This window comes from Mugil cephalus, chromosome 15, assembly GCF_022458985.1.
Source record: "Mugil cephalus isolate CIBA_MC_2020 chromosome 15, CIBA_Mcephalus_1.1, whole genome shotgun sequence".
Lineage (NCBI taxonomy): Eukaryota > Metazoa > Chordata > Actinopteri > Mugiliformes > Mugilidae > Mugil > Mugil cephalus.
In genome coordinates, this window is record NC_061784.1 from 17399407 (window position 1) to 17427204 (window position 27798).

Sequence of the window (27798 nt, forward strand, 5' to 3'; positions counted from 1 at the left end):
TTTGTATGAAAAGTTGCAAACATAATTTACTGGGATTAAAACCTTGCATACGTTCTCCACTCTTCACAGTTGAACTACTGCAACACAAACATGGTGTATATGTCAGTTTTGGGAAAAGGAAAAGGAAAAAAAAAAAGGAGGAGGAGGAGCTGCAACATTTCCACAATGATCCATTCAATTATTGATCCAATCAAACACAGGCATCCTCAAAGAGAGCACAGACCCCGACACTTTAAAGTTATTTAATCCAAATCAGTTAGTAGCTTCACAGATAAACAGAACTCCTCGTAGTGACGAACGAACCGTTTCATTACACTTTAGAAAATCAGTTTTGAGTCAGAGAAGAAAAATGAATTCACTCCTTAGTCGTGGGGATGAAGGGGCGGCCCGCTGTGCTCATTCGATATAATTTAAAAGCTGCCCACTATAATTTAAATTTATCTCCAGGGTTACATTAAGAAAGTCAGTACAGAAAGTAAATTAATAACAGGTGGGGGGAAAAAATGTGTCCCATTTTAATTATGACACCTGGTTTCTTAACCTGAAATGAGCTGGACTAACTAGTGTTTTCTCCAACTGGTTTCTAAAAATCAAGAGTCGAAAAAGTACGTTATTCCTGCAGCTTTAAAACAAAAGGTTTCTGTCAGACACCAGCAAAACAAAGCAAAGCAAGCAACAATGGAGGGGCATTGCTTGCATGTTTTTTTTTTCAGTTTTTTTTTTTTCGCAGTTAAATTATGTGCAAGTATTTTCCATCCTTCATTGTCTTTTTGTCATACGGCACTCGTGATCAGAACAGGGAGGAAAATGATGCAGGAAAAAAAAAAGAACAAACAAAGAAACCAACACAGAAAGAAGAAGCGAGTGGAACAAGGAAGCGATTATCAACCGCTGTGAGAACAGAAGGAGGAGGAGGAGGAAAAACAAAACTGTGCATCCAATTGTTTTCTATTCACCTGGAAAGAGAAGCTGCAGATGAAAAGTGCTTTTAGAAGACGACAAACCTTTTTTTTTTTTGGTTGAGCTAATACAGACAGTCGTATCTACAGTAGAAACAAGACACAGACAGACCCACAGGGAGACGGACTTCCACTCCCTCCGTCCACAGTCACACATTTACTTATTTACATTTCTTTTCTTTCTTTTTTTTTTTTTTAGTAGTAGTGTTCTTCTTCATTATTCTATCCATGGTGTGTTCAAAGACTTTTACTGTACACAAAAGGCCATGAGCTCCTCATGCCGCGTCTGTCCTCGTCCTTCCGAACTCTTCCGTGGTGGTTATGGGTAGGAGGAGGAGGAGGAAGAGGAGGAGGAAGGGTCAGGGAAGAAGAACAATAATGTTACTGGGCCAGTGATGGAGGAAGAGGGGAATGAAACCGAAGGCAGTCTTCATTCAGTGGCATCATGTCTCTGGAAGCTGGTTGATGTCAGTCAAGTTGGTGTCGTTGAGGATTACTTTGATCCGGTCCAAGGAGTCTGCCTGGCGTATTCGCTCCAGCTGTACCTGGAGACAAGGACGGACACAGAAGACTCAGAGAACACGTTGTGTAAACGTTACTAGACTCAGTTATGAAAGATTAATGGAGAATAATTTAGTTAAATCACAACTGTGGAGCTCAACTGGAACCGCTCGCTATTTCTTTTTTGTTTTTTGTTAGAACTCATATCAGAGGTCTCTTTCAAAATAATCCATGGAGAGCAGTGGTAACAGAAAAAAGCGTTAAAAAGAAAACAAACAAAGGCAACTGGACTCGTAGAGTTTTGAGAAGACGTTTCATCCAAGTAGCTTCTTCAGTTGTGTTGGACTGGTGGGAAGTCTGAGGTTTAAATACAAAACTTTGTGGCACTAGTTTATATAAACAACCACAAACTAAATGGCAGATTATATCTGAGTTCACCTCCTCTTTGAAGATGACAATGTCCAAATTTTAGCCCGAGAGGACAGATGGTTTGAAAGAGGATTACAGGAAGCCATGTATGTCAGATTGGATAAACCTTCCTATTTTCTTAAATTAAAAAGTCAGCATCCTAAAATGATTCAGTTAAATGACATATAACTGATCTGAAGCACTTGCACCATTTCTGCATTTCCTCTGACTCATAGTAAAAAGCTGAGCTATCACGAGCTGTGCCGTCGGCTGCAGGTTGTGAGTCAGTCGACCCTCAGCTGTGTCTGTCAGGGACAAGTCAGCACTATTGTATTTGGTTTGATAACTGGAGCAGCCGGATCATGAGCTCTCTGACGGGACTGTAGCCCGGACAGACAGTGGCTCAGTGTGATACCGACTATATTTTATTATTGTGTGTGAACTGAAGACACTGTAGGGCTTGGTTCATACTCAACACAAGTCATGTACAAGAGACGACACCGGTGCCCTGCACCACTAGAGCATTTGTACTGTTATACTTTACAGCTAAAGTGCTGATTATTGGCTAGTCATTGTATCTCCAACAACAAAACAAACAACAAAAACAAGCTGAAACAGGGGCGACTGGGGTTGTGGAGTTCCTTAAAGATGTTTCATCCAAGTAGCTTCTTCAGTTTTAGTGGATTGCTGGGTAGCTGGGACTTAAACAGGAACATCTGTGAGTGTTGTCCACCGGAAAATCGTTTAGGGTCCGTTAACGACCAGATACTTACCTGTAGTCGTTTGATCCTGTTTTCCTTCCCCATCGAATGCTACTCTAACGACCCAGAGTCTCCAGACTCGACGTGTGAACGGGGAACAGATGTTCAGACTGTGTTTTAAAACGATGGCAGATTACATTCTTAGTACACCTCTTTCAAAGCATCTGTCTTCTTTGGCTGAAATGTAGACGCTGTTGTTGCCCTCAGAGCAGAGTCTTTTGTCCTCCTGGTGTTGGTGGACTGTCTGTACTGGAGAGCTGTCTCTCCGTGCGTTTGTGTTGCATTCTCTTTGAGTGCTTCATGGCTTTTGGGAATCGGTGACTCGTGCGTGTTAAAGTCGGAACGGATAAATGTTGAGCAACAGTTTTATTGAAAAAACTGGAACAGATGAGAAAGAAGATGTCTGAGTAGATGTGTAGGAGGAAGAACGAAGGACATTATTTGTGCTTGTCTGGTCCGCAGAGGTGTGGACAACCACAGCTTTTGCATTAGCTCATGGCTAGTCAGTGCCTTTACATGCACAGCTTAATCGAGCTATGCTTGAAATTTGACTTTGTCCCAGTTTACATGCAATGAGAAAATCGAATAACTGATGGGAACATGTCCTCCTCCTCCACACTAGGTGGCGATATGTGTCTTTTCAGCGGGTTAATACGGCCACCTTTCTGGTTGACCTATTATGTCATATAATAAACAACCAGAGTTGTTTATGCAGCAGACCGGCATTTCAAACAGCAACAAGATGGATAATAGTTCAGCTTTTTAATCTCGCATGTAATGTGTTCGCTACTTATGGTGCAGATAAATATGTGCTACCCCTCAGGTGGTTCTTCTCCCGGCTCTGTTTAACTTCTTCTTCTGCATCCGGCTTTCTTTGATGTTTTTGTTCAGGGGATCATACGCAAACGCAGCAGTTGTGGAGCATGTGCACACTTAAGTTGTCCAGTTAAAGTCAGATTAAGGCAATAATTAGTTTTTTTCACGTGCATGTAAACGTCCTGAATGCAGAACTGAAGCAGCAGCAAAAATCTAACTTAAGCTGCTTTATACAGAAGGATTTCCAGACGTTTTCTCATGGTAAAAAAAAAAAGTAAAACTCTGGCAGACAGACACTTGGATGAAAGTTGCAAAGATAGTTTAGTAAAATCAAAACCATGCATTACGCTCTCTGCTCTTCGCAGCTGAACTATTGCAACACAAACCAGGTATAAATGTCAGTTTAGCCTCCGACAAACTCATCTATTCGAACGTGTCCTCTCTTTTCTGGTAAAGTCATTTTAGTAAAAGCTTCACTTATTGGTTCCAACTCCAACGTGAGTCGCCCAGTTTGAACTACACAGAGAAAAGTTGTTATAAAAGAAGAATGCCGACACCGAACGGCTTAGACTCTGCACAGACCCGTGTCTGGAGTATAACCAAGGCTTAAAGTGCACAGATCTAAGTCATATCTACTATGGTACACACATAAGTCTAAGAACCACAGATTCAAACTGCTTCAGTGTACACAGACAGTGTATTATAGCTTTACAACCAACTACAACTCAACAGAAAATAGATTAAAATCCTATTGAGGAAGTGGTTGAGTAGAGGAAAACAGCCTCCTATATTTAGGTCAAACTTGTCTGCAGAAACGCTGTCCTCATGATATCGCTCGCAAAGAAATCCAGAGCAACATAACAGCTTTCATTCAACTGTAACACTTTATAATTTACACTAAAACTTCCTGCTCACCTGAAGGGTCTGCGAGAGTTTGACAAAGTCCTTCTGGACCTGCTCACTGACGTCCAGCTCCGTTTGCAGCCGCTGGGCTTTGTCTCTCTCGTCGAAGACCTGACTCTCTAGTGCACTCTGCAGAAGACACAGATATTTACTCAGAAAGGTTAAATGGAGTCACACATTCACAACAGAAATCATGCAGATGAATATTTTATAGAGACACGTCAGCTGAAGAAGTCAACATGACAAGGGCTTAAAGACACATTAAGACACATTACGGTTGAAATCTGAGCCTCTCTGTGGATTAGACGTGAAAGCTGGTCGATCCTGACAAGCAGACAGTAATACCCTGTGATATTATGAAGTTTTGGATCTTTTGTGTGGTGCATCTGCAGATTAATGAGTGTTTGAAAACACAGACCTTTGCAGCAGAGAGCTCTTTGAGCTGACGCTCCAGGCTGATCCTCAGGCCCTGGATGCTCTCCAGTGTCTCAGTCTTCTCAGATAGACTTTTATGCATCTACACAAACCAGGAGATATACAGATAAATAATTATAATATAACCAACAGATTCATCTTAGGAAAGAGGGAAAGGAGGAGGAGGAGAAGGAGGAGGAGTTGTAATTAGAGACACAGGTCAAAGTATAATTAATTAAAATGAATATCAAAGATGGTTGAATCGATGTTTGGCCACGATAACGACACCATCAGACATATTTACATATCATTTAATAATGGGCTTAACTTTATACATCCAGCTGTTACAGAGCAACATTAGCAAATATCAGTTTCTATCCAATAGTCAAGATCTTCTTTGCCACATTATCGTCCTCCTGAAGGAAATATTTGTCTGTTTAGCTCCTTAATGCTCCAGTTTGGTGACAGCTACTCGCTAACTTGGAAATCATCTCCCATTTCAGTAGCAGCTCCTATGGTCGCTAGGGTAACCCGTTCAACAGCAAGCTAAATAGACACTTGCTGCGTTTCCATTGTCCTGAGAAATTTGCAATAAAAAAATGGTAACGGAAGCACCTACATTTCATTAAAAAACTCTCAAATATCTAAAGCTAAATCACGTTTACGCTCTTTTCTGACGTGTCGATATAACAGTTTATTGCAAAAGTGCAATCACACTTTTTTCGCATTTCCTCGACACTGGAAATGACGCAGGGGGTCATGTGACTAGTTCATTCGAAGTCCATTTCCTCAAAGTGAAGTCTCATGTGACGAGAATTTAAGAGAATTATGGGATATCGCGATACTTTACGAGAGTGACAGCTCATTCGCAAAACACCTTTCAATGGAAACAAATAAAATTGCACTTTGTCGAAATTTCAGAAATATTGCTTTTATTATTTAGCAAAAAAACCCTTGGTTGCCCTTCTGATTGTTGCCGACCACCAGTGTTGCCAGAAGTACAATAAATATCGTATTTGTACGATAATATCACCCACTGTCCGATCAATAATTCCAATATTCCCATAAAGTACGATAATTTGACCGCTTCAATAGGTGGCTATAGTTTATTTAAAGGTAAAACTGCATTATAAGCTATACTATACCTAGCAGATGGTCCTGATTAACGTCACATTGGGTATGTACGATAATCTTAAGCTTCTGGTACTATAATTTGTAATAATTTTCCCATCTGGCCCATTATGGCCTAACGTTTACCAGTTGCAAGGTTCGACTAACGATAGCAATGTTGCACGGGTTAAATCCCACAGCTAACATCATTACTCAGATTTTTCAAAAATCAACAGAAATGTGTATAGGGGAAAAATAAAAAATAAAAGCTGATTTTAAAAAAAAAAAGAAAGGAAAGAGGAAGTATCAATTTGGCGAAGAGCAGGAGCTCTATGGTTGGTGGTCAGATAGTGTCTGAAGTGTGAAATCTGAGTTCTATATAAAACTGGATGATCTAATTGCGCCTCTATGGGCTTCACCTCCACAAATGATCCCTTTTTACATTACTGTCACTTGATCCAAATATTGATTAGCGCAGCTTCAATAATCCGGATTAAGTAGCACGACCTTCATCGACCAGACTGAGGTCTTTTCTGGGGACTAAATGCTTAAATGCAGGAGTTGAATACAAATTTTTAAAATGCCTGGAAGCAGCTGAATCTTTGTCCTCCAACGTGCCTTAAACGTAGAGTGGGGGTGGGTACGGGCAAGTACTTCACGATACGATACGTATCACGATACTTGAGCCATGATACGATACATTATTGCGATATTATGATATTGCAATATTCTACGTAGTTCACCGCGAAATGTTAAATGCAGTTTAAGATCCATGTTGTATGTATGTTCATCAGATAACAATAATAATTTATTGGTCAAACTGAGTTAAAAAAAAACAAGATTATGAATGATTTATTTTCAATTAACTTGTACAGAAAAAGTGGTGGTGTAGGTGCAAAGGTTGTTCACAATTGGCCCAAAACACGACTTTTTTCTTTTAAAATTGATACTGTATCGGAAGAAAAAGTAATCGAAACGAATGTTTTACACTGTGCATTAGTCACCATTTCCATTTTCTTCATTGTTATATGTATTTTTGTCAATCAAAATGTAAAGCACTTTTAATGGCATTCATTTGTCATGAAATGTGCTTTATAAATAAAATTTGATTGATTGTTTGATTGATTGATTGATTGATGTAAGTCTGTATGATTTCACGGAGCATGTACCTGTTCCTTCTCGGTCTTTATGCGCTCCAGCTCCGTCTTCAGACTGGAGAAAGATGCTGTGGGAAGAAGACATCATTAGAGGATCACATGGAGCTCATCTGAATTTCAAAGCCCAGATATTCTCTCTGGAGTTTTTACGTTGTCCCTCAACAGTTATGAATAATCCAACAAAGCTGCTTTTGCTGAGAAATGCTGTGAGTGTTTGGCTCGTATTAAAACACACAGTGAGATCTGCACAGAAAAGCCCTAAAAGCAAATGGGATGACAAACCAGTGGTGAACTAAAAGCATTTAATGACCTCAGTGGCTCATTGGTCACTTTAAAAGACAAGAGAACTGGTATCAATCAGGTGAGAATGCATGTATTTAAATATGAAAATGAATTTTTATTAACCTAAATGTTTAATTTTCTTAAAAATAAGAAAAAAAAAGAAAAAAGAAGTGAGATTTGGTCAAAATCTTGCAGAAACAAGTTAAATTATTCAACCAAATAATATTTTTGTCCATGTATTTAATGAGTAATCAGCAGCATTTTCAATATCCTGTTTATTTAAGTGATAATTTGTGCCTGTAATGATGTTAAAAACAAAAAGGTGGAAGGTTTCCTGCTTTTTATTTTAAATCCAATATATTTGTGTACAAAGAACACAAAGACTATAAAAACACTTGAGACAAACATAATGAAAAAAAAAAAATGCAGTAAGAAGATTATAACTGTGGTGTTGCCCTGGTTTAAAAGTGTTCAAAGCTAAACAACAAAAACAGAAATTAATTAGACACCAACTCTCTCGTCAAGCCTCAAGTGCAGTTCTTTCAGCAATTAACAGTGAATCTGTGACATTTAGGTTCAGAGTGCAAAAGGCATCAAACAACACACACACACACACACACACACACACACACACACACACACACACACACACACACACACACACAGATACTGTTTTACTAAGACAACAACACAGTTGGGTTCTGGTAGCCAAGACTCACAACACACCAAGACTCATTAAGTTTGTGGATCCTTTTTTAAATCTTTCTTTAAGAATCACTCTCAGAAAGTGTCACAGTTAATATCCTCCTCTTAATATTCAGAGGAGAAAATGCCCTGTTAGTGTGTATAGAGCATCCAAATGCTAAGAAACAGATGCACTTAATATTATTATTATTATTATCATATGCCCACCTTCATAGCCTGGTACATTTGCATATTTATTAACTAAGGCATCTTAATTTACATGTAAACAACCACCCACAACGATTTCAAAGAATCGGAACTTGGATCTGATCGAATGCTACTGAACCTCCTCCTCCTTAGCTGCCAAACAGTGTTAAGTATCAGCAAGACAAACAAAACATCCATGAAATCCTGTTTAAATGTACGTGCCTGTGGAATAGGACAACATACGATAAGGTGAATCACCGTATTTCCCCTAATAGAGGTCGGGCCTTTATTTACTTAGCCTCCCAGAACACACGGCCATTATAGGAGACAGGCTTTTATTATGTACTGGTATATTTGCTCAAAGGTTTCCTACCATTTGCTGTGCTATTTAAACAACAGCTGCCGGGAAGGATTAATAAAAACCCCCGTGTTCAGAACGGACGGACAAATGAATTACACTATTGTATCAGTTTGAACTTAAACTGAAAAATAAACAGGGTCCATTTATCGTACACGCTCTTTTTTTTCTCTATTGTTGACATTATGTTTACATGCATGTGAAAAAAACAAATTATTAACTTAATCCAACTGTAACTGGACAATTTAAGTGCATGTAAACATGTTAATTACGACTAAAATCAGAGTTCTCCTTATCTGATTAAGACAGATAATACGATTGGAAATGTATTTTCTCCGGCAGGTATACGTCTTAATTGGACTTTAACTGGACAACCCACATGTCCATGCTCCACAACCGCTGCGCTGGATTATGATCCAAAATAACTGGTCCTAAGTACCAGATCTGCTCGGGTGAGTATCCGGTATCCGGAAGTTGACGTCGCGTTTTATAATTGATTGGACAACAGGAAGAGGTGGGAGCAGAAGAGAGCTTAGCAGTTTAAGCAGTTAGCGGTTGCTAACGAAGCAGAGCAACTTATCTGTTTTATCTGTTTTGTCCTTTTATTTTTTCAAAGCTATATTTTTATTTAATCTTTTTCAGAATAAAACTTCTTAAATCTTTTTGCACCTACTGTTAAATGAATGGACTGAATTTGAATTATTTTGTTACTAATTATTAATTAGTATTAATAATTTGCTGTCATTGTATTTTTTGTGGAAAATTAAAAATTATAAATACAAACTTTTATCAAGCTCTCGCATCGATCTCGCAGTCCGAGCCGAATAGCTATTACCTGTGTGTTACTACATTTATAATTGGCTGACTCGCGCATCCACTGTGACTGAAATATAGAGTTATCTTTTCTTTGATCCGGCCAACATGTATTTATACTTTTGTGTAAACCACATCCCCGACCTATAGAGACGTGTCTATTAATTAAATACCGGCCACTATTACAGGAAATACGGCGTCTAGAAGCTGTTTCAAGACAGTTTAAAAAAAGAAAACATGTGAGGGGGAAGCTCTACATTGTAAGCTCACTACAGTATTAGTCTGAGAGCTATGCCATTAAGACGCACACATATATACAGGCAGTTAAATGTCATACCTTCCAAGATGTCTGAATGAAAGTGATCAATGGAGGAAAAAGAAACAGAAGAGAGTTGTGCATAAATGAAAAATGTCCTGGATTCATACCCACAGAAGTTAAGAGACTATTTTGACGACGTTTCCAAATCATTGGTCGGTGATGATGATGATGATGAGGATGACGATATTTGTGCTACAGGTGATCAGAGATTAGTCAGTGATCTCTCTGGTCGGCTTTACACGACCACCCGAGCCTCACCTATTTCCTCCTTGTAGCCCTCGATCTCCAGCTGCAGAGTGTCCTCCAGGTTCTCCTTCAGACACTGCTCCGCCTGGATCTGCTCCTTCAGAAACAGGATCTCGGCCTTCAGCTTCTCCTCCATGTGATCGGCAGACGTCCGTAACGCCACCATGTCCTCGCGCAACCGCACCACCAGACCTTGTAACTCCTGCGGAGGAGTCGGACGACAAGTCAACACGGGCTATCAAGGAACTGCTTATGCTTAATCAAACGGAGTCACAGGGTTGATTTAGATTAAAAGAAAGTGGCTCTGATTAGTTGTATAAACCAAAACCACGTCTTTGTAGCATCAAAGGAGGATGTCAGGCTCACAAAGTTACCAATCTGTGTATATTAAGGTCCCTTCTGATGCTTCACCACTTGAGACACAAGCATTTGTTTGGAATCTTCATTTTTTAAAGATAAAATTAAGATTTTTAGGTATTTGGGAATAATAGAATAAGTATAAAAAAAAAATGAGCATCATCTTTGAACTGGAAGTAACTTTTGAAATAAATAATCTGGACACAGTGATTATTTCAGTGCATATTACAAATGACAAATGTGTACCAAAATATAAAACTCTTTTCTTTTTGATTTTAATGCAAAAGCAAAATGACTCAAATGAGCACTTGTGAATTTGTTAAATTTTCACATCATATCAAACTTGAAAAGTTAATAAGCATAAATAAACACGTGTATTGACCCTTCGCTACCAGTACATGGCAGACAAAAGTGTCTCCTTATGAGGACAAAGGAAGCAGAATAAGCTGCCACCAACCCAAAAACGTAACGTCCCCATATGAGGACGCCGGGTCTCAGGAGGTTAAAAAGCTGCAAACAACTGTAGGTGAAACTTTAAATACACTGAAATTCAGAAAACGAGTTAGATTGTTTGCAAAAATCTTCTTTCAGACGACTATAAACCGCTGCTTTATTTTGGAATGAGAGGAACCTTTGTGAAAAACATGAATTTGATAAAGCATCTTGTCCAATAATTCTATGTGTATATCTCCATGTGCGAGGAACTAAAGCAAATACATGCAGATGATTTATCGTAAACTTGAACATATACCACTTATAACTGTTTAGATGTATAAACTGGTGATGACGCAATGGCTTCCCGTCTTCATTGTTAATGGCTTTTTAGTTATTTTATTGGACAGTTGAAGTAGCGGTAGACAGGAAGGGGGACGGGAGACAGACTCCCCCCCTGGTCGGGAGTCAAAGCGGGGACTCGGCTGATGTGGCATGTGCTCTAACCAGCATCAGGTCGCTGCCTGTTAATGTCTTCTGAATGGATGAGCGACAGATGTTTCTCATTAAAGAGTTTTTTTCTTTTACAAGGTAAGACATTCCTTATGTTTAACGATGCAAGTTTGAGACTAGTGGCTACTAGAAAATCAGGAACTTAAGATACAGTAAAGTAAAAAAACGGATCCTTAAATGCAATTTTACTTTTCTTCAGGTATCCACTCTATCAACATGATTGCTGGTATCTTGAAAACAGTGCAGAGGCTGAATAAGGACGCCCACCTTATCACCGGGTCACGCAGATCACATTTAAACGAATATGTGTGGTTTATTTAACCACCTATAAGTTGAAAATGTCACAGCGCTGCTCCACCTCCACTAAAATACGAGCCCACTCTCTTTTATTTTAACTCGCCGGGGGAAGAGGAGGAACAGTGTGGGAGGAGCGCAGGGTTGTAAAAGTATATATGTATATATAAAAAGGGAGTTTTTCCATGCCACCGTTGCCTTCAGGCTTCCTCTGGATGTTTCAGACCACTCTTCAGGCCGGATATATTATATATAATATATTTATAACAGATATTTTCGCCTCGTCAATGTGCAGCGCTGCCATTAATCACCGAATATGAGCTGGCGGAGCCGCAGAGACGTTAACTAGCTGGCCACTTCACTGGAAGGATCATTTACTAGATCCCTGTGTAGGATTTTTCCACTCTGTGGCACAACTGGGAGATACCACAGCTCATACTGTGACAAGAGCAGCAGTCTGTTTAATGACATGCAGCCAGAAGCAGACTAAAAATTTAATGTTTGACACGGGTCCACTCGATGCACAGGATTTGCATAAATCAAGGTGAAACCCTGTGTAAGTGTGTGTGTGGGGGGGTATTTATTAAATGAGAAGATGCACCAGGCGGATGTTTCCCAAACGGAAATCCTACACCGTTGGCACGAGTTGGACCCCTGTAGGCGGCTTTTCTCCTGACACGTTGAGCTAGAGAATCAGAGCGTGAGAAGAGAAACCACCAGAAGGGACGAAAGTAAACAAAATACGAAGTTTAAAGGGCAACAGAAGGCTTTTCTCATTTCAAATCTTCATCTCATTTGATGATCTATAATTAATTAACTGTAGACCAACTGAGCAATATGATTTAAGAAAGGCCAGCTCTGTCTAGATACGAGCCAACACAGACTACTGCCACCTGCTGGTAAGTAGAGTCATTTCCTTTCATATAGACTAAGTATCCGCTGGCTGTAGTCGATAAATGCAACTTTTGTATGTTTGTATTGTTTTTACCAATAAATAGAACAAAATAAAAAATTAAAAGATTTAGATTTAGATCTGGACATACTTAAGCAATCAATCAAAAGTGTAGATGCTACATAAAACTTTTTACAGATCGATACTGTTAAATGACGTGATGATTTATGCTTCACCTACTTGCACCGTGTTGGGCATCTGGAAATCCTCCTGCTGCTGTAGTTCGACGTGCAGCCTGTATTTTCCCTGCAGACTCTCGTTGTCTCTCTGTAGTCGACTTAGCTCGTCTGCCACCTGCTCCCTCGACTTCACCAGCACCACCTGAAAACAAATAACAAGTTTTTTTAGTTGTTTTTTTTTCTTTCTTTCTCCTGTCACATGGGGACGGCCTGTGTCTGCTGCCATCTAGTCTGCTAGTTGTTATTTTACATCAGAATTGGTGACAGAATAAAGACTTTGTCAGATCAAAGACACAAGAAGCCATAGAAATGTCTCCCTTCGCTGGAAGAAAAGTTTATTTGCACAGTTTGCAGCAACGCATTCATTATTGAGGATGTGTCCGTCCATTTTCCTCCACTTAAATAGCACCTGTGGCAATTCTTTAAATGATGTTGAGAGGACAACTCTGTTTATAGAAGAGGAGCAACTATCTAATTTAATTTAATCATAGAATAACTAAATGTGCAGCTGAGCGAAGAGAGCTTCTCAGAAAATGTTGAGATTGCGAGCACCCATGTGTGAAAACATGATTCATCCAATCAAGACACCTTCTTCCATGTCTCCCTTAGCCCTCATAATACATCCAGCATGTCGCTCAAATCCATCCATTTATCCATTTTTTCCTGCTTCTATTGCATCATCTTTGAGGACAAAATGTTCACTCATCTCACCCACTGACATTATAACAAGTCTAATTATATTCAGTGAGTCATAACATCAGGGCTGATCAACGTATGTTATGATATACTTTTAAAGTGTAGACGTTTTCAGAGTTAACTTCAACATTAAACCTCGAGTTCGGCTGGACGTCTTACTTTTGAAGAGACATGGATGTAGAGGAAACAAATCTTCTGAGGTGGATGAGCAGCTTTTTAAAAAACCAAGTAAAAGAAAAAGAGAAAATCATGTAGCCCCATCGCGTCAGGAAATGTCTGAGCGGCGACATCATTTCCACGAAGGCCCAGAAATACACTACCCGGCGCACTAACGAGCAGAACTAGTGCCATGCAGCTCTGTTTGGCCGTGAGTGAGCAACAGCAAATAACAAACTGATGTGTAAGATTTGCAGTCGTGACTCTGTGGCAATGCTATGAACCAGAGCTCCAGACGCAGCTGGAAGGAACGGGCGGCGCGGGGGCCAACAAATGAACGCGCAGCTCACCATCTGTTCCTGTGTGTTCCTCTTAGCGTCACTGAAGGCTTGCTGTAGTGTGCTGAGCAGCGTCTCTGACTCCTGGACTCTCTGCATGAGGGCAGACACCTAAAAAAAAAAAAAAAAATATGAAAAATAAATCATCAGTAAGACGAGAGCAAGTCTTCTTTAGACGTCAAGATATGTAAAACACAACAATTAAAAAGTTTTCCTGTCTGTCTGAAGCGACTAAAAAGGCTTTTCCACACCTTCTTTAACTTTCCCCCCATAGTTTTTCCATCACAAATTTGAATTTCTTTAAATACACATTAACATGAATCCAGCATATTTTAGTAAAGGGATGAATGGAGGTAGGAGACGTCATCTTTCAGTCAGCACTCACTCATTCATCGATACAGGAGCTGTCTCAACGGTGCACAATTTCACACAGAGCACCACGCTACACCTGTCAATCTGAGCCTCCTGTGCACAGTAGGCCCCGCCCCTATCGCTGCTGAGCCAATCATGAGACAGCGTATTACACGCCGACTCTGTCAGGTTCCCTGCTATTGGCTGAGAGTCCCCCAGGTAAAATCCCAGATGCACATTGTAATATTAGCAAAAGAGAAGCTAACTTCCATCAGCCAACTACTGAGGCCAAAACGTTTTGGTGATTCACTGACCCTGTGACATTTAGTTATGTTTAAAGTTATAACTTGAATTTATCAACTATTTCCTTATCTGTCTGTTTGTTTATGTTTGCAGTTGCACGGCAACCCTACTGTTGCACATGTCTGAAACAAGGAAATTACCTGAGAGTTATTTGAATAGCTTAACACTGAATGTAACATGCTAATAATAATGTATATTTATTTATAGCACTAGGCTGAGTTTAATATAGAACGTATATAGTAGGTAGTAGGTCCGTTCAGTTTGTTCATTATCATGACTACCATTATAACGGCCCTAGAGTGTAGGTAAGAGAGAGATGCTCGCCCACTCAAACTGTTATTATTTTAATTATCATCAACTCTAGAAAACACCAGCATACCGTAGGTGCATCAATATTTTGATTTGGTTTGGCTGCAGGCCTGGACATTGGACCACACAAAGGAGCCAGTGTGAATGAGATCCATTATCACACATTATCAAGTTAGTCGTCTATCATCAACCAAAGGCCAATCACATCAGCTCCTCTCATCCCACTTTAAAAGCAGCCCCTCTTCCCACAATGATACCGAGTGAGAATGAATGTTTTCTTATTCTCTTACATGACGTCTATTTATAGGTGTAATGACCAGATGGTGCACATGTTGGACCTCAAGCAGTTACTGTGTTTTCTATCCAAAATACAAGATGTTTGTGTTGAGAATAACGATTATCTGCGCACAAAACACCCCAGCATCTCAAGAAATAAAACATAATTAACACCGAGCTGCAACTAAATGTACACTATAGAAAACGTTCTGATCAGAAATCTGTGTTTACAAGCCCCCAAAAGTAGAGAAATTCATTTAGATAAACTAAATTGTTGTGCACAAACCTTAACGGCCGTCTGCTCATTGCCCACTTTGACCGACTCCTCCAAATTCTGCTTCTCCGTCATCGTCCTCTCCAGCTGATCATTGGCCTGACGCAGCATCACCTGCAGCTTCTTCACCTGGACGAGGCGAAGAGCGGCTTAATAAAATACAGCGGGCGCCGTGGCAGTCCTGCAGTTTAAAACGTAACCCGAGTGACAGAGTCAACGACACAAACCTGATCTCGTGTCTCGGCCTCTTGTCCTTGAATGGCCTGCAGCTGCTTCTCGTAGTTGGAGCACATATCGCAGCGTCGTCCGAGCTTCCTGCCGGCATTTTTGACCTGGTGACGAACCAACGAGAAAAACATTTCACTATTTAATAATAAGGACTGATGGCTACTGAAATGTTTACTAAAACCTGAAAAATACTTGCAGGATCTCTGCTTTTTTTAACATGTGTGTTCTGATGTTGTTGTAAATATTTTAGAATGAAACAACCAAGTCTCATTCTAGCCTGCAGCCAGTCGTCGTATGCTGAATACAAATTGCTTTTCCCCCACCGTAGACTTGATCAGCTCTTCACCTGCAGCTATAAACTCAAATTACCTTTCTTGCTAAAATGACAGCTGACACTTTGGACAGACTAAGATTGCCAAAACAGAGCGGCGTGACCAATTTCACATGAGGTGAAGCGTCGAGTGCTGAAGACTGATTTCAGAATATGCTCCAGTTCCTCCAAATACCAAAATAAGGCACCAAAATGGCCGCATGCGATGGATTTTCCTTCCCTGCCACTGCACAGAGCAGAAAGCCCATTAAGACCCTGTGAATCATATACAGGCGGTCAAACAGCTGAGAAACAACACTGTACGAAGGATATGCTCAAAGAAACTATTGTGTTTTTCTCCAAGCTGCAGTTTTCCTAAAATTTGAGGAATAAAATCAGAAAATTAACATAAAATAAGAATAAAACACCACAAAGGAAACTTTAACCATTTCTATCCAGTCTTAACCATTAAACGCCCTCTAGTTTATCAGAGAGTATGTAAGTCGGGTCGAAGGAACACCCATGGATAAACAGATAAATGACTCTTATATACCAATTCAGAACCGTTTTAACAGGGATAATTAGCTAAAAATGTAAACAAAGGAGTACATCACCACAAAAAAACACAACAGCCTCAGCAGCTCCTGAGGCAGTTTTGACTCAATAATAATAAAAAACAATTATGGTGACAAATCATGGGAGAAAACTACAGTAAAATCTTCAACCCTTCCAAGAAAATAAGCAGAAACAAAGTCAGCTGGACTCATAGAGCTTCCTGAAGACATTTCATTCAAGTAGCTTCTTCAGCTCTAAAACACCGGTGGGGTTTGGATTATTGAATGTCTGAGGGTGTTTACCCCCCTGAGAAATCATGACTGGCGTCTGTTACTGACCATACTGACCTGTAATTGGAGAAATGTGTTTGGATTCCCCAATGAATTGTACTTTAGGGACACTTTAATGTCCAAAGACTCCAGTTTGAAGGTGTGAAACTTTGCAAAGAACGATGTAAATTGATGTTCACTTGCCATGTTCATCTCCAATTGGACATAGATGATTTTAAAAGCCATCTACCAGCCTAGTAAACCCCCATTCACACCAGTGTTTTAGATATGAAGAAACTTCTTGGATGAACTGCCTCCAAGAAACTTACGAGTCTTTGTTTTAGCTTGTTCTTGTGAATATATCATCACTTTAACAGAGAAAATCTCCTGTCACTTGAGCTCAATTAATCCCTTAAGCTGCTCTCAGAAAGCCTCGGTGATGCACCTCTTGTTGCAGCAGGTTCCACTCGCTGTCGCTGACGAGCCGGTAGCCTGCAGGTGGTAAGTAAGCGGTGTCGGGGGCGTGCGAGATGCTGGACAGCAGCGACGCCGTCTCCTCCTGCTCAGGCGTCATGGCTTTGATGGCCTTCTCCTGGTCTTTAGTCAGCAGGAAGTGACTCGCCGTCAGCTTGATTGAGCTGATGGATGACGTCTCGCCAAAGCTACTGTCTGTCACGCTGCAGTCGGCCCCCACCAGGGGCCCAAAGTCCGACTCGTCCAAGTTGCTGGCCGACTTGGCTTTGTGGTTGTGGCCGCCGAGGCCCTGCTGGGCCGACAGCGAGGAGCCGAGGCTGTCTGTGGACTGGACCCTCCTCAGATTTTCCTTGTAGGGATCCATGGGGCTCCCTGCCACCACGTCAGCGTCTAAGGAGTGCATAGAGCCATGGCCGCTGAGGTTGCCGTGGGGCTGAAAGAGAAAAAACCCCAAAAAACTATTTGCAGCCTCATATTTAATTAACAAGACGAATCAAAATCACAGCAAAGAAAGCTGAGCTGACACCTTCTATCTTTATTAAAGAGGAAATCAAGGGTACATGGATTGGCCCATGTATTACAAACTCTATCCAAAATAATACCTTTGCTGAAGTCAGATTGAAATGGAAAGAGACTTTGAGCCTGGTATAAATCCTATTGATTATGCCTTTGAATCGATGTGGCGCGAAAACCGAGTTGTGGTACCACTAAGAGCGGAAGAAGTGGTGAAACCGGTGGTTTGGCTACCTGGTGTCAGGGCGTCTACTGCACAACGGTGCCACTGTTTCAGAGTCAATCTGCTGGACCATTTAGTCCACGGTCTGTCCTCTACTTTCCACATTATATGCCGGGAGGTGGACATATTGGAAGTGGCAACTCTTTCACTTAATGACATCCGAGAGGAGCTACTACAAGCCAAGCGAGCTGTAACCAAATCTGATTTAAAGCAAGTACATTGTACGTGGTGTTGGATAGATACAGGAATATGATCCATTGTGTGCTATCTATCCTTCTCTTACTCTCTCTTCTCTCTTTTACTGTCTAACCCTATGGGAACTGACAAGCCAACCAACCCCATGACATCACAGTCAAGATGGCGGCGCCCATGCTAAAAAACACGTAACAACCACCATATTTTCTCCTTATATGCTAATGTCTGACAGTAGTGTTGTAAATTGCTTCAGTGCTTAATTTCCCCATAATACGTTTTTCAGTTGTGCAAACTGCAGTAAAAGGCACGAACAGTTCAAAAACTCTGCAATGTAACACCACAGAGTACTTATTATTTCATGAACGGATCCCAGTTTTGTCTTGAGCAAACCCCAAAGGATGCACATTGTTGTTACTATTCCACAGCTGACACAGAAAGAAACAATGCAAGTCTTACAGAAGCAAAGAAGAGGGATAAACGGATAAACCCTTAAACCCTACAACAAGAATTGAGTTCAGCCAAATAACAAACTGTTTGAAGTTAAAATTCATCTTTAAGCCATAAAATGATGACAAAATAGAAGGAGTAACATGCCAGGATGACTCTAGATCATAGGTCTTCAACAGGGGGATTAGACATATATATATCATCTTTTTTTCCCCCTACAATTTTCCAGCATAGTCACTCTACTGCTGCACACATTTAAAATGCAAAAATGAATATTTGGACCTGTGTATTACTTGAATAGCTTAATATTGAATACAAAATGATAATAATAATGGATATTTACAAAACACTAGGCCGAGTTTAATATAGAACACATATAGTAGGTCTCTCTAATGAGTTTAGGGGGCCTTGGCCTAAAAAACGTTGAAGACCTCTGCTCTAGATCAAACTGATTCGGCTGAAAATAAACCTGAGGTTTCTTTCCTCTTTCAACTTTACAACACAAAAACACACTTGCATAAAATCCCAGCTACAAAGAGATTAAGACAAAAACTATAATTTAAAGCTTATTTGACCCAAAAATGCATTTTCCTTTAGATTTCAGCTTAAGGCTGCTAGAAACACAACACACAAGGACAGGAGCGAAGGTGAAGATCCCATTACTCAAAGAGAATATAATATGACGCAGTAATGGGTTCTCTCAGAGGGACGTGTCAAATTACACTGCACTCTTACATCCTCGACGCTCAGCCCGGGAAATAAGTCATCCAAAGGCTCCGTGCTGTCGGCCTCATCCTCCTCCTGCAGGTCCTTCACTTGACTCAGCCGCTCCTTTTCATCCTCCTCCTTGGATGGAGAGAATTAAATCCCATCAGCTCAGGCAACAATACAAAACACAGTCATCTATTTCCGCCGCGTTGTTGCGCGTACCTGGTCCTTCTTCTTCATCTCCTCCACCTGGCGCAGCTGCTCTGACGACAACACGCTCTCTATCCTCTGCATGTCCCTCATGAGCAGGCGCTGCGACTCCAGGAACTGGTCGTTGGCTCGCTGCCATGTGTGCTTCAGCTGGTTGTGCTGCTGACGCTCCAACTCCAGCTTGTGACAAACTGAGAGACGGAGAAATTATTATTGTCCAATATTCTACTTGAAATAGTCCAATCTGCAACCTCTTTCCTGAGAGACTAACAACAAACAAATGGGGCTGAATTAATTATATGTTTATGAAGGGTATAAGAAATTACCTTCGTGAAGCTCCTTCCGTAGTTTCTCTGCGTCTTCCTGCAGCACGGACTTCTGGGTGTTCAACACGGCCACGTACATCTCCAGGTCGGTACGACAAGACTTCTCAGCCTCCAGAACGTGATTGAGCTCCTTCACCTGTGGAAATAAAAAGAAAACCGAGAGGTTTGGCTTATTTTATCTTGAAAATCTGGAAAACAAACAGGAGCAGACTGTTTCCTGGTGAAAGGTGGCTCCTCGTCTGCAATGATATTTGTTAATTTTTAAGGATAGAAGAAGAAGAAGTCCTCATCAAGAGTCAGAGAATTTTGAAGTACAACAGGTTGTTCAGTCTGTTACCGTTCAGTATGTTGTCAAGAATTATAAAGGATGTGCGTCTTATCAAAGATTGGACAGATGTTAGGGTGCAAAGTCGAGATGTCGCTCACTCGTTCACAGAAAAAAAGGCCAATAAAATTGAGGATGATAAAGGTGATGGATGACATGCGAGGTAGCAAATATTGATGTGCTGGACATTATTAAATCAATCATTAATGTGTTCATCACACCGTAATAATAAAGCTGTATTAAATACTGACAGGTAGTTTATAGCTTCTCTCTCAGGATCAATACAGTCTCATCACATCATGTTTTTTTAGTTATTTTCACTTTCTGCCCCCCCCCAAAATAAATACATAAATAAAAGTAAAAATTAAAAATAAAATAGAAAAAAAAAAAAAAACATACAAAATGAATAAAATAAAAATGAATAATAAACACAAAAATAATAAAACAAAACACACAAAAATAATATAATAAAATAAAAAAACAAAATAAAAATAGAAAATAATAAAACAGAAAACACAAAAAATAAAAAAATTATAAAATAAAAAGAGAAATAGTGAAAACAAACTAAATATATATATTATAAATATATGCATACATACAGACGTGCATCACATCATGTTTCAAATAAAAAAAAAGAAACAGCTGACTAACCTTCGAGGCCTCCAGTTCCTTCACCCTCTCCTCGGCCGAGTTCAGCTTTGCCTTCAGGGCTGCGATCTCATGCTCCATGGGCATCACCACCGAACGCAGCTTCTCTGCATCCTCCTGGGCCTTTAAAGGATTTCACATGGCTCGATTAGACACGCAAACACATGTTTCACCATGTTAGTCTGTAAACATCTCCCATCCAAACAAAAGAGATTCGCCGGGTTTAATCATCAAGATGAGATTATTCCGTCTGTTTTATTAAGCTGCCTCAGTTTGATGGTCATTGGCCCAGGTTGGGATCCCTGACTAATTTTATTTATTTATTTATTTTAATTTCACCCTCGTGCTCCACAAACCAAACAGAGTGAATCATCCTCAACTGTTTCTTAACTACTGTAGAAGATAAAGATTAGAGATTTACAGGGATTCGAGGAGCTGGCTTTGAATCTTCCTTTTGAGGAAAATATATTTGGGTACTTATTCTTGGCTACGGAAACAGATTTATTTATGACAAAAGAAACATGAATTTCTGGTCTGCGAAACTCAGTATTGGTCAACATGTCCTAAGCGGCCCAGCTGGCTGAAGCATCTGGTACATTGTGATCTCTTGGCGTTCCTCTTGTTTCTTTTTTTTTTTTATTTTATTTTTGGCGCTAGAAAACAGAAACTTGAGATTCCATATAAGAAACAAAGCATGAGTTCTCCAGCTCAAGACGATTTGATATAAAAACAATAAAGGCCTACTTTCTTCATTTCATCCTCCAGGTTCTCCTCCTCCTGACCCTCGGTGAGCCGGCGTCTCAGGTCTCCCAGTTCCCGCTCGACCGCCTCGCGGTACTGGTTCCACTGGGCTCGCTCCTGCTCCAGACGCTGGTGGAACTGGACCTCGTACTCGCACACTGTGTCTGCAGTTAAAAAAGAAGAAGAAGAAGAAAACTATGGAGAAAATACGATTTGAAATGACAGGAAAAGTAAACTAGTTTAAACAGATCTGGCAACGCTTCCTTGATTACATCACAGTACAGAGAGGACCCTCATGACACCCCAATGACTAATTTCTAGTTAAATATTTGTCGTTATATAATTTTTAAAACATAGAATAAGAGTATAAGCAGATGACCAAAGAAACCTGTGAAAAAGAGTACACCATGGTTTTGTTTTGTTTTTGTAGCTCCTCACGTGTTAAGGGCGGGGGGAAGGTGATGTTCATGTTTGTCACCTTTTCCAGCCAAGTTTTGGCCGTTTTCCTCTGAAAAGTTTTTGAATAAAATATATATATATATCTCAAAAATATTTATACAGAACATGTTGTTTAGTCGGGCACAAAAAATCCATAAAATCAACTCTGTCTCTTTAAAAGAACGACAACGGCAACAGACATTAACTGTGATGTCGCTTGTGTTTGCAGAGAAATGTTGCACTTGAACAAACAAACCGCACTGCAAAACTGGCACATCGTGGTTTACATGTTATATTTACATTATAGAAAACCTGAAATATCCACATGTAGCTTAAATTAATTAAAACCATGATCAAAACTAGCCTAACGCAGTGTCATTTAAATAATTTATTTATTTTTAAACGAGCTCAGGTTCAACATGTTTGAACAACAATTCAAAGAAACTGAAAAGTTTAGCAGAAACGGTTTGTTTTGAGCACCAACAACTACGACGAGAAGGGCCCGTAGCGCTACCAAAAGAGCAGAACTGGCTTCTGCTACGGATCATGGGTAACATTCAGAACTGAGGACAAAAGTGGATAAAAACAAAAACAAAATAATCGCTTTAAATGGGAGGTTGCTACAAATACTACAGCCAACAACAAGCCGTCACACAGATATTAACATGCAGTGCGCTGCTATTCCTGATTCCTCCACTAGGGGCCGCACCGTTTTAGCTGCAGTTGCGGAAATAAAACAGAAACGTGGAACTACACAGCCGATGGCAGCAACATGACGAATTTACCGAGGAGATTGTTAGTTAAACGCAAGCGTCTCACACCTGCAACAATTGTCTTCATAATCACTGAATCTGACCAATATTTTGCTCATTAATTGTCATAAAACAAGTCTTTAAAACGCTTGTTTTATGCTAACAGTTCAAAATCACAACAATAATTTACACAAAATCTGATGAAAGGCAAGTTAAGAGTTTAAATCAATTCATATATGGCATTTCTCTGAAATATATTTGCAGTTTATCCACTTTAATCCATTTATTCCATGTTATTCTATTGGCACCTTAAGAGTTAACCGTCACATCGTGCAGGACAGGAAGGCCAGATAAAACTCTGTGATATCACTTTAAGGCATCCAACAAGCCGTAGCTCTATGATGTAAGCACAAAACCAGATAATATTATCACCTCGCATCATCCCCCAGGCCTGCTGCACCAAAACAATGACTGACCTCATCACCATGTTTCTTTTCTTTTGTGTGGGAGAGTTCAAATTAGCACAGGCGGATACAACTGTACTGTCACTCTGTTAACAGATGGTTCATGGAAGAGACATCTACAAAAACACTTAAAGGTCAATTAAGTTTTGCACCTGCTGCTGCTTCACAGTCTCCAAGTTTCCATCCAAATGTAAAGAAGAATTTAACCAAACGTCTAAATCAAACAGCAGTTAGATGGTGTTAAACCACAGAAGAAGAACAAGCAGCAGCAGCATATGTGTAACAACTTTTCCAGCTTAGCCAAACACACAAATTATTTGGATTTTCTTTTGACTGGAAATTTCCACAGTTCAAATTCATGCACATTGATTCATCAGGTGGATGGAAACACTAGTGTCATGCGCTTACTGGGACACGCTTTCATTATTGAGTCACATCATTATGAGTAACACGGCTCAGCTTTCCTTACTCATCCAAACACGCAGCAGCTCACAGTCTACTTCCATTAAGAAGTGATGTTGTCAGATGCATTATTAAACTTTTAATCTGCATGTTCCGTTTCATTTTTGCGGGGAAAAAATTTGGTGCAACTTAACAAAAGCCTTCGTCACAACGACTCGGTCTACCTTTCATGATGGCCTGCAGCGACGCCACTTCCTCCTGCCACTGGCTGCGGACCTGGTCGATGGCTTCCTGCTTGGTGTTCTCCGACACGGTGGCCACCTCTTTGATGGTCTCTATCTCGGCCCGGGCCTGAGCCAGCTGGGCCTGGACGGAGCTGAGCTCAGTCTGGGCGCCATCCAACGCCGCCTTCTGCCTCTTCAGCTCCTCTGCAAAAAGGGACGAGATGGATCGAACATTAGCGACGGAGGAAAAAGGGGCAAATGTGCAACAACAGGAATAGTAAATGCTAAAGGGTGTCTCGATATCAGGCAGATATCCGATAGTATCAGATTATATCAGCCTGCATCTTAAGTCTCCGACACAAGTAGTCCATTCAAGACTCTCCAAGTTGATCAAAACAACAGTGTGTGCTAAGATGCTAACAAAGTAGGGAGAATTCGGAGCGATGTCGGCCGTGTGGCAGTATTTTTTCATTCAAGTCCAAAGAAGACGTTGCAGCTGAGTGCAAAACTTGTCATGCACAAGTTTCCCGTGGTAGCACAGAACCTGGGAAGTTTAATACGATGAACCTCTGCGCATTTGGAGCAGCATCACAAAAAACAGCATGAGGATTTTCGCAAGGATTGATATTGGTATCGGTCAAAGGTCAAGGCTGCAATATCAGTATCATATCGGAAGTGAAATAGTTGCAGTGGGACACCAAGTAAATGCACCGTGGTCTGAAATATTACTGAGATAGTGACCAAACTTGCGGTTGACTAGATTTACATATGCGCTTCAGCACTATCTACCGCCCCCCCAGAATTAACCAGATTAAAACGTGTAACGCTGCGTGCGGTGCCGTGACCAGACGTACCTTCCTTGGACATGTAGAGCTCTTTGAACTTGGCCCGTTTCTGGTTGAACTCGGCCTCCAGCTGCTGCTTGAGTCGGATGAACTCGGCCCTCTCCTGCTCCAGAGCCGCCACCCGCTGCTGGAGCACCTCTGGATAATGAAGGAACAAAAAAAATATATAATCACAGCTACATCAATCAACCGCTGAAATCGTTCAAACTTTCCTAACTTTTTTTGGTCTAGACACCTACGAAGATGTTCCCAGATTGCAACTTTACACTGGAGGAAAAAAAACACACATCTGCAGAATTTAGTATCTTCAGTAAGTCACTCAGAGACTAAACAAACAAATCAATCTATCAGCACTAAACTGGGCGAGTCTGACAGCTCCTCATAAGGCTGGAGCTCTACAGCAGAGACGCAGACTTGAGGATTTAAAACAAACTCCTGTTCCTCGCCCAGAGACATAAGAATGTAAAAAATGATTCAGCCATGCAAAGAAAAGAGCAAAGGCACTTTCAGGGGCCTTCAGGCATGTTGCAGACCACCACACAGTCAATAATAAAGCTCAAACTGGTGCAAAACTCTTCCCGAGTGACCTGTAAATACCGTCTGTCACAGGTTTTTCCCATGGGTGCAACTCACTTCTGACTTATTCAAACCCGCATGATGAGGTTCTCAAACGTAGACGGACGAAGGGAAACGTTTGCGAAGCGGTCATGTGACAGTCGAACAAACTCTAAAGAAATTCCACCAGAGCACATTCACGTGAGTTCCTGCTGTAAATTAGCGCGACGTATGTTGAGCTTGTTTTCATGTTCAAAACCTGCTTAAGCTGTACTTCTGTGAGTTAACCATCATTGAGGTCAGGAAGCCGCAAAAATGACATTTTTTTCAGCATGTAAACAAAGTCTCTGATTAACCAGTAGACAACATTAGACGGTGGATGCAAATACAGACGCGGTTTACTCTCACTTCACTTTTCAGCAGCTGCAGAAAAGTGGCCGCGGCTTGTTTCCATCAACTGACGACTATTAACAGCGAACAGACCGGATGAATGAGAGTGGGATAACTCATCTTATCTTATCCAGGAACAGCAACACCTCTGAGAAAGTAAGGTTATGTGTGATTTTAAATAATGCATCAAAACTACTTCTAATAACCTAAAACACTCAAATGTGACTGGATTAAAAGTCATTTTTGAGTAGTTTTATAATGTTTGCACTCACAAATTTATCTGTAAACTCAACAGGCCCAAAACTTCAATAAACAAGCAGTTTACAGTCACTAGTTTGCCGTTCCCAGCTTGTTATTGTATATTTCCCCACTCCAAATGTTTCCAAGTGAAGCAAGCGAAAGATGAAAAATATTGCGAGCTCTTCTTGTCGTCTCTGATCTCTGGTTGAAAAGAGAATAAAGGCAATAACGACAACGTCGCTCCATCTGGGTTCGCCTGAAAACTTTGAGCCCGCTATCGGCAATTATGGTGGTAAAAACCAAAGTTGTAGTTCTAAGTTCAACTAAGCACACTCAGTTTTAGAGGTATATATATACAGTTATTGGTTTTAACAAAAGGTATTGGATTTACTGAAAAAGCACCAAGATATTAAAACATCAACCTGTGAGTTACAACTATTAGAAGATACTTAATATCAAAATATGCTCTTGAGTAAATAAAATAAAATGTTGGCTTGCAGGTGCCACCGAAACATATGCTTATAAACAGTCAGACATTGGGAAAGTAAAGAGGTTGACGTTAAATGTTTACAACGAATCTGTAAAAAAAACAAACAAAAACAAAACAACAACAGTAAATCACGGTAGCCTGTGCTTCTCCTATGATTCACTGCAAAATAATATTTGTTAAATTTATGAAAATGAAGCAAACAAACAAAGTTAATCCAACGGCACGCTGACATTATTTTTCTACGGACGCCTGCTTCCATGAGCTCAAACTGCACCTATGACTGCTGACTAACCAGACATTTTAAACCCAGCAAGATAGAGGACCCCTGCTCACTCACCTGTATATGCTATGTCTATGCGTTTTATAAATACTGTCCATATGACATAGATTAGATTAGATTCTTAGATTAGATTAAACTTTATTGTCATTACACATGTTCAGGTACAGAGCAACAAAATGCACTTTGGCATCTAACCATAAGTGCAATAAGCAGTAAGTGAATGTGGCATAAACAGTGTGGTACATAAGCAGCATGGTAGCATATGGACAATATTTGCAGATGAAAACCTATGGACAGATGAGACCATATATAAAAGTGAGTGAGCAAAATATACACTCAAGGACTGACTGAGGTACTATAACCACATTATAAGAACAACCTGCTCATAAACCACACTATTCATGCTACATGCACTTATTGCACTTCTGGTTAAATGCTTAACTGCATTTAGTTGCTCTGTACCTGTACATCTGTAATGACCATAAAGTTGAATCTAATCTAAAACAGAGGAAAGCCACCTGCAGGATAATACACCAAAGTCTTGTATTATGGTCCAACCCCCCTAAAGGAGCCAGTGTGATGTACATGCGACACACAGCACACAGCACCGGGCTAATGACACCCATATGACCCGTGTTAAAGACTATCCCTGCTGAGCCAGGCTACCAGATAGAGGCCAGAGCCGACCTTTAGATCAAATTAGTCCGGGTTAGTTCGGGTTTAGCTACGAGCTAACCTGCTACTACCAGTCATATAAGAGGAAAATAGCGTCTGTGTGCTTGAATGCAACATAATGCGAAGGTCCCACTCGGAAATGTGCAACTTCCAAATTATTTGCCCAAGTTAATATTTGCAAACGAAGTCCCTGCGTGGTGTTAAATGTCCACTGTGAGACAGTGACACGTCGCCCTGATGATGCTAACGAAGCTAATGTTGTCAGGGGATGCAGAGGCCGCTGTCTTCGGTGCTGCCACCACACACACAAACACAGACACGAAAAGACGCCTCAACAGCGAGAAATTTACCGTCATGTTGGGACGACAGAGGGGATCCCGAGGCCTCCTCGGCCATGGCTGCCTGAGGGGGCTTGAGGCAATTACCAGGGCGGTGGGATAAGAGCTAGGAGTGTCCAAGAAAACAGGCTAACATCACAACTACTGTTAAGCTAGCGAGCGGTA

The 27798-nt window shown here is 40.6% G+C and overlaps 1 protein-coding gene across 2 annotated transcripts; it reads right to left on the reverse strand.

Moving 5' to 3' along the window:
- rabep1 (rabaptin, RAB GTPase binding effector protein 1) lies at window positions 1-27798 on the reverse strand. Of its 2 annotated transcripts, XM_047607017.1 has the most exons (19): window positions 27646-27798; window positions 24675-24803; window positions 23821-24024; window positions 21544-21704; window positions 20803-20922; window positions 19827-19962; window positions 19513-19691; window positions 19318-19428; window positions 17176-17637; window positions 15596-15700; window positions 15381-15497; window positions 13868-13966; window positions 12667-12807; window positions 9951-10140; window positions 9711-9722; window positions 7042-7097; window positions 4767-4865; window positions 4361-4477; window positions 1-1504 (listed from the first exon to the last, which is right to left on the reverse strand). In XM_047607017.1, exons 1-19 carry the CDS (start codon window positions 27689-27691, stop codon window positions 1403-1405), a joined length of 2586 nt encoding a protein of 861 aa, XP_047462973.1. In that variant the 5' UTR covers window positions 27692-27798; the 3' UTR covers window positions 1-1402. The 2 variants fall into 2 exon arrangements, with proteins under 2 accessions (XP_047462973.1, XP_047462974.1); XM_047607018.1 differs by lacking the exon at window positions 9711-9722.

Coding starts and splice junctions, on each gene's coding strand:
- rabep1 (XM_047607017.1), bottom strand. CDS start 27,691: ATGGCCGAGGAGGCCTCGGGATCCCCTCTGTCGTCCCAACATGACG. Junction 13,967..15,380: donor ATGAGCAGACGGCCGTTAAG/GTTTGTGCACAA, acceptor TTTTTTTTTTAG/GTGTCTGCCCTCATGCAGAG. Junction 1,505..4,360: donor AACTCTCGCAGACCCTTCAG/GTGAGCAGGAAG, acceptor CCTTGTCTCCAG/GTACAGCTGGAGCGAATACG.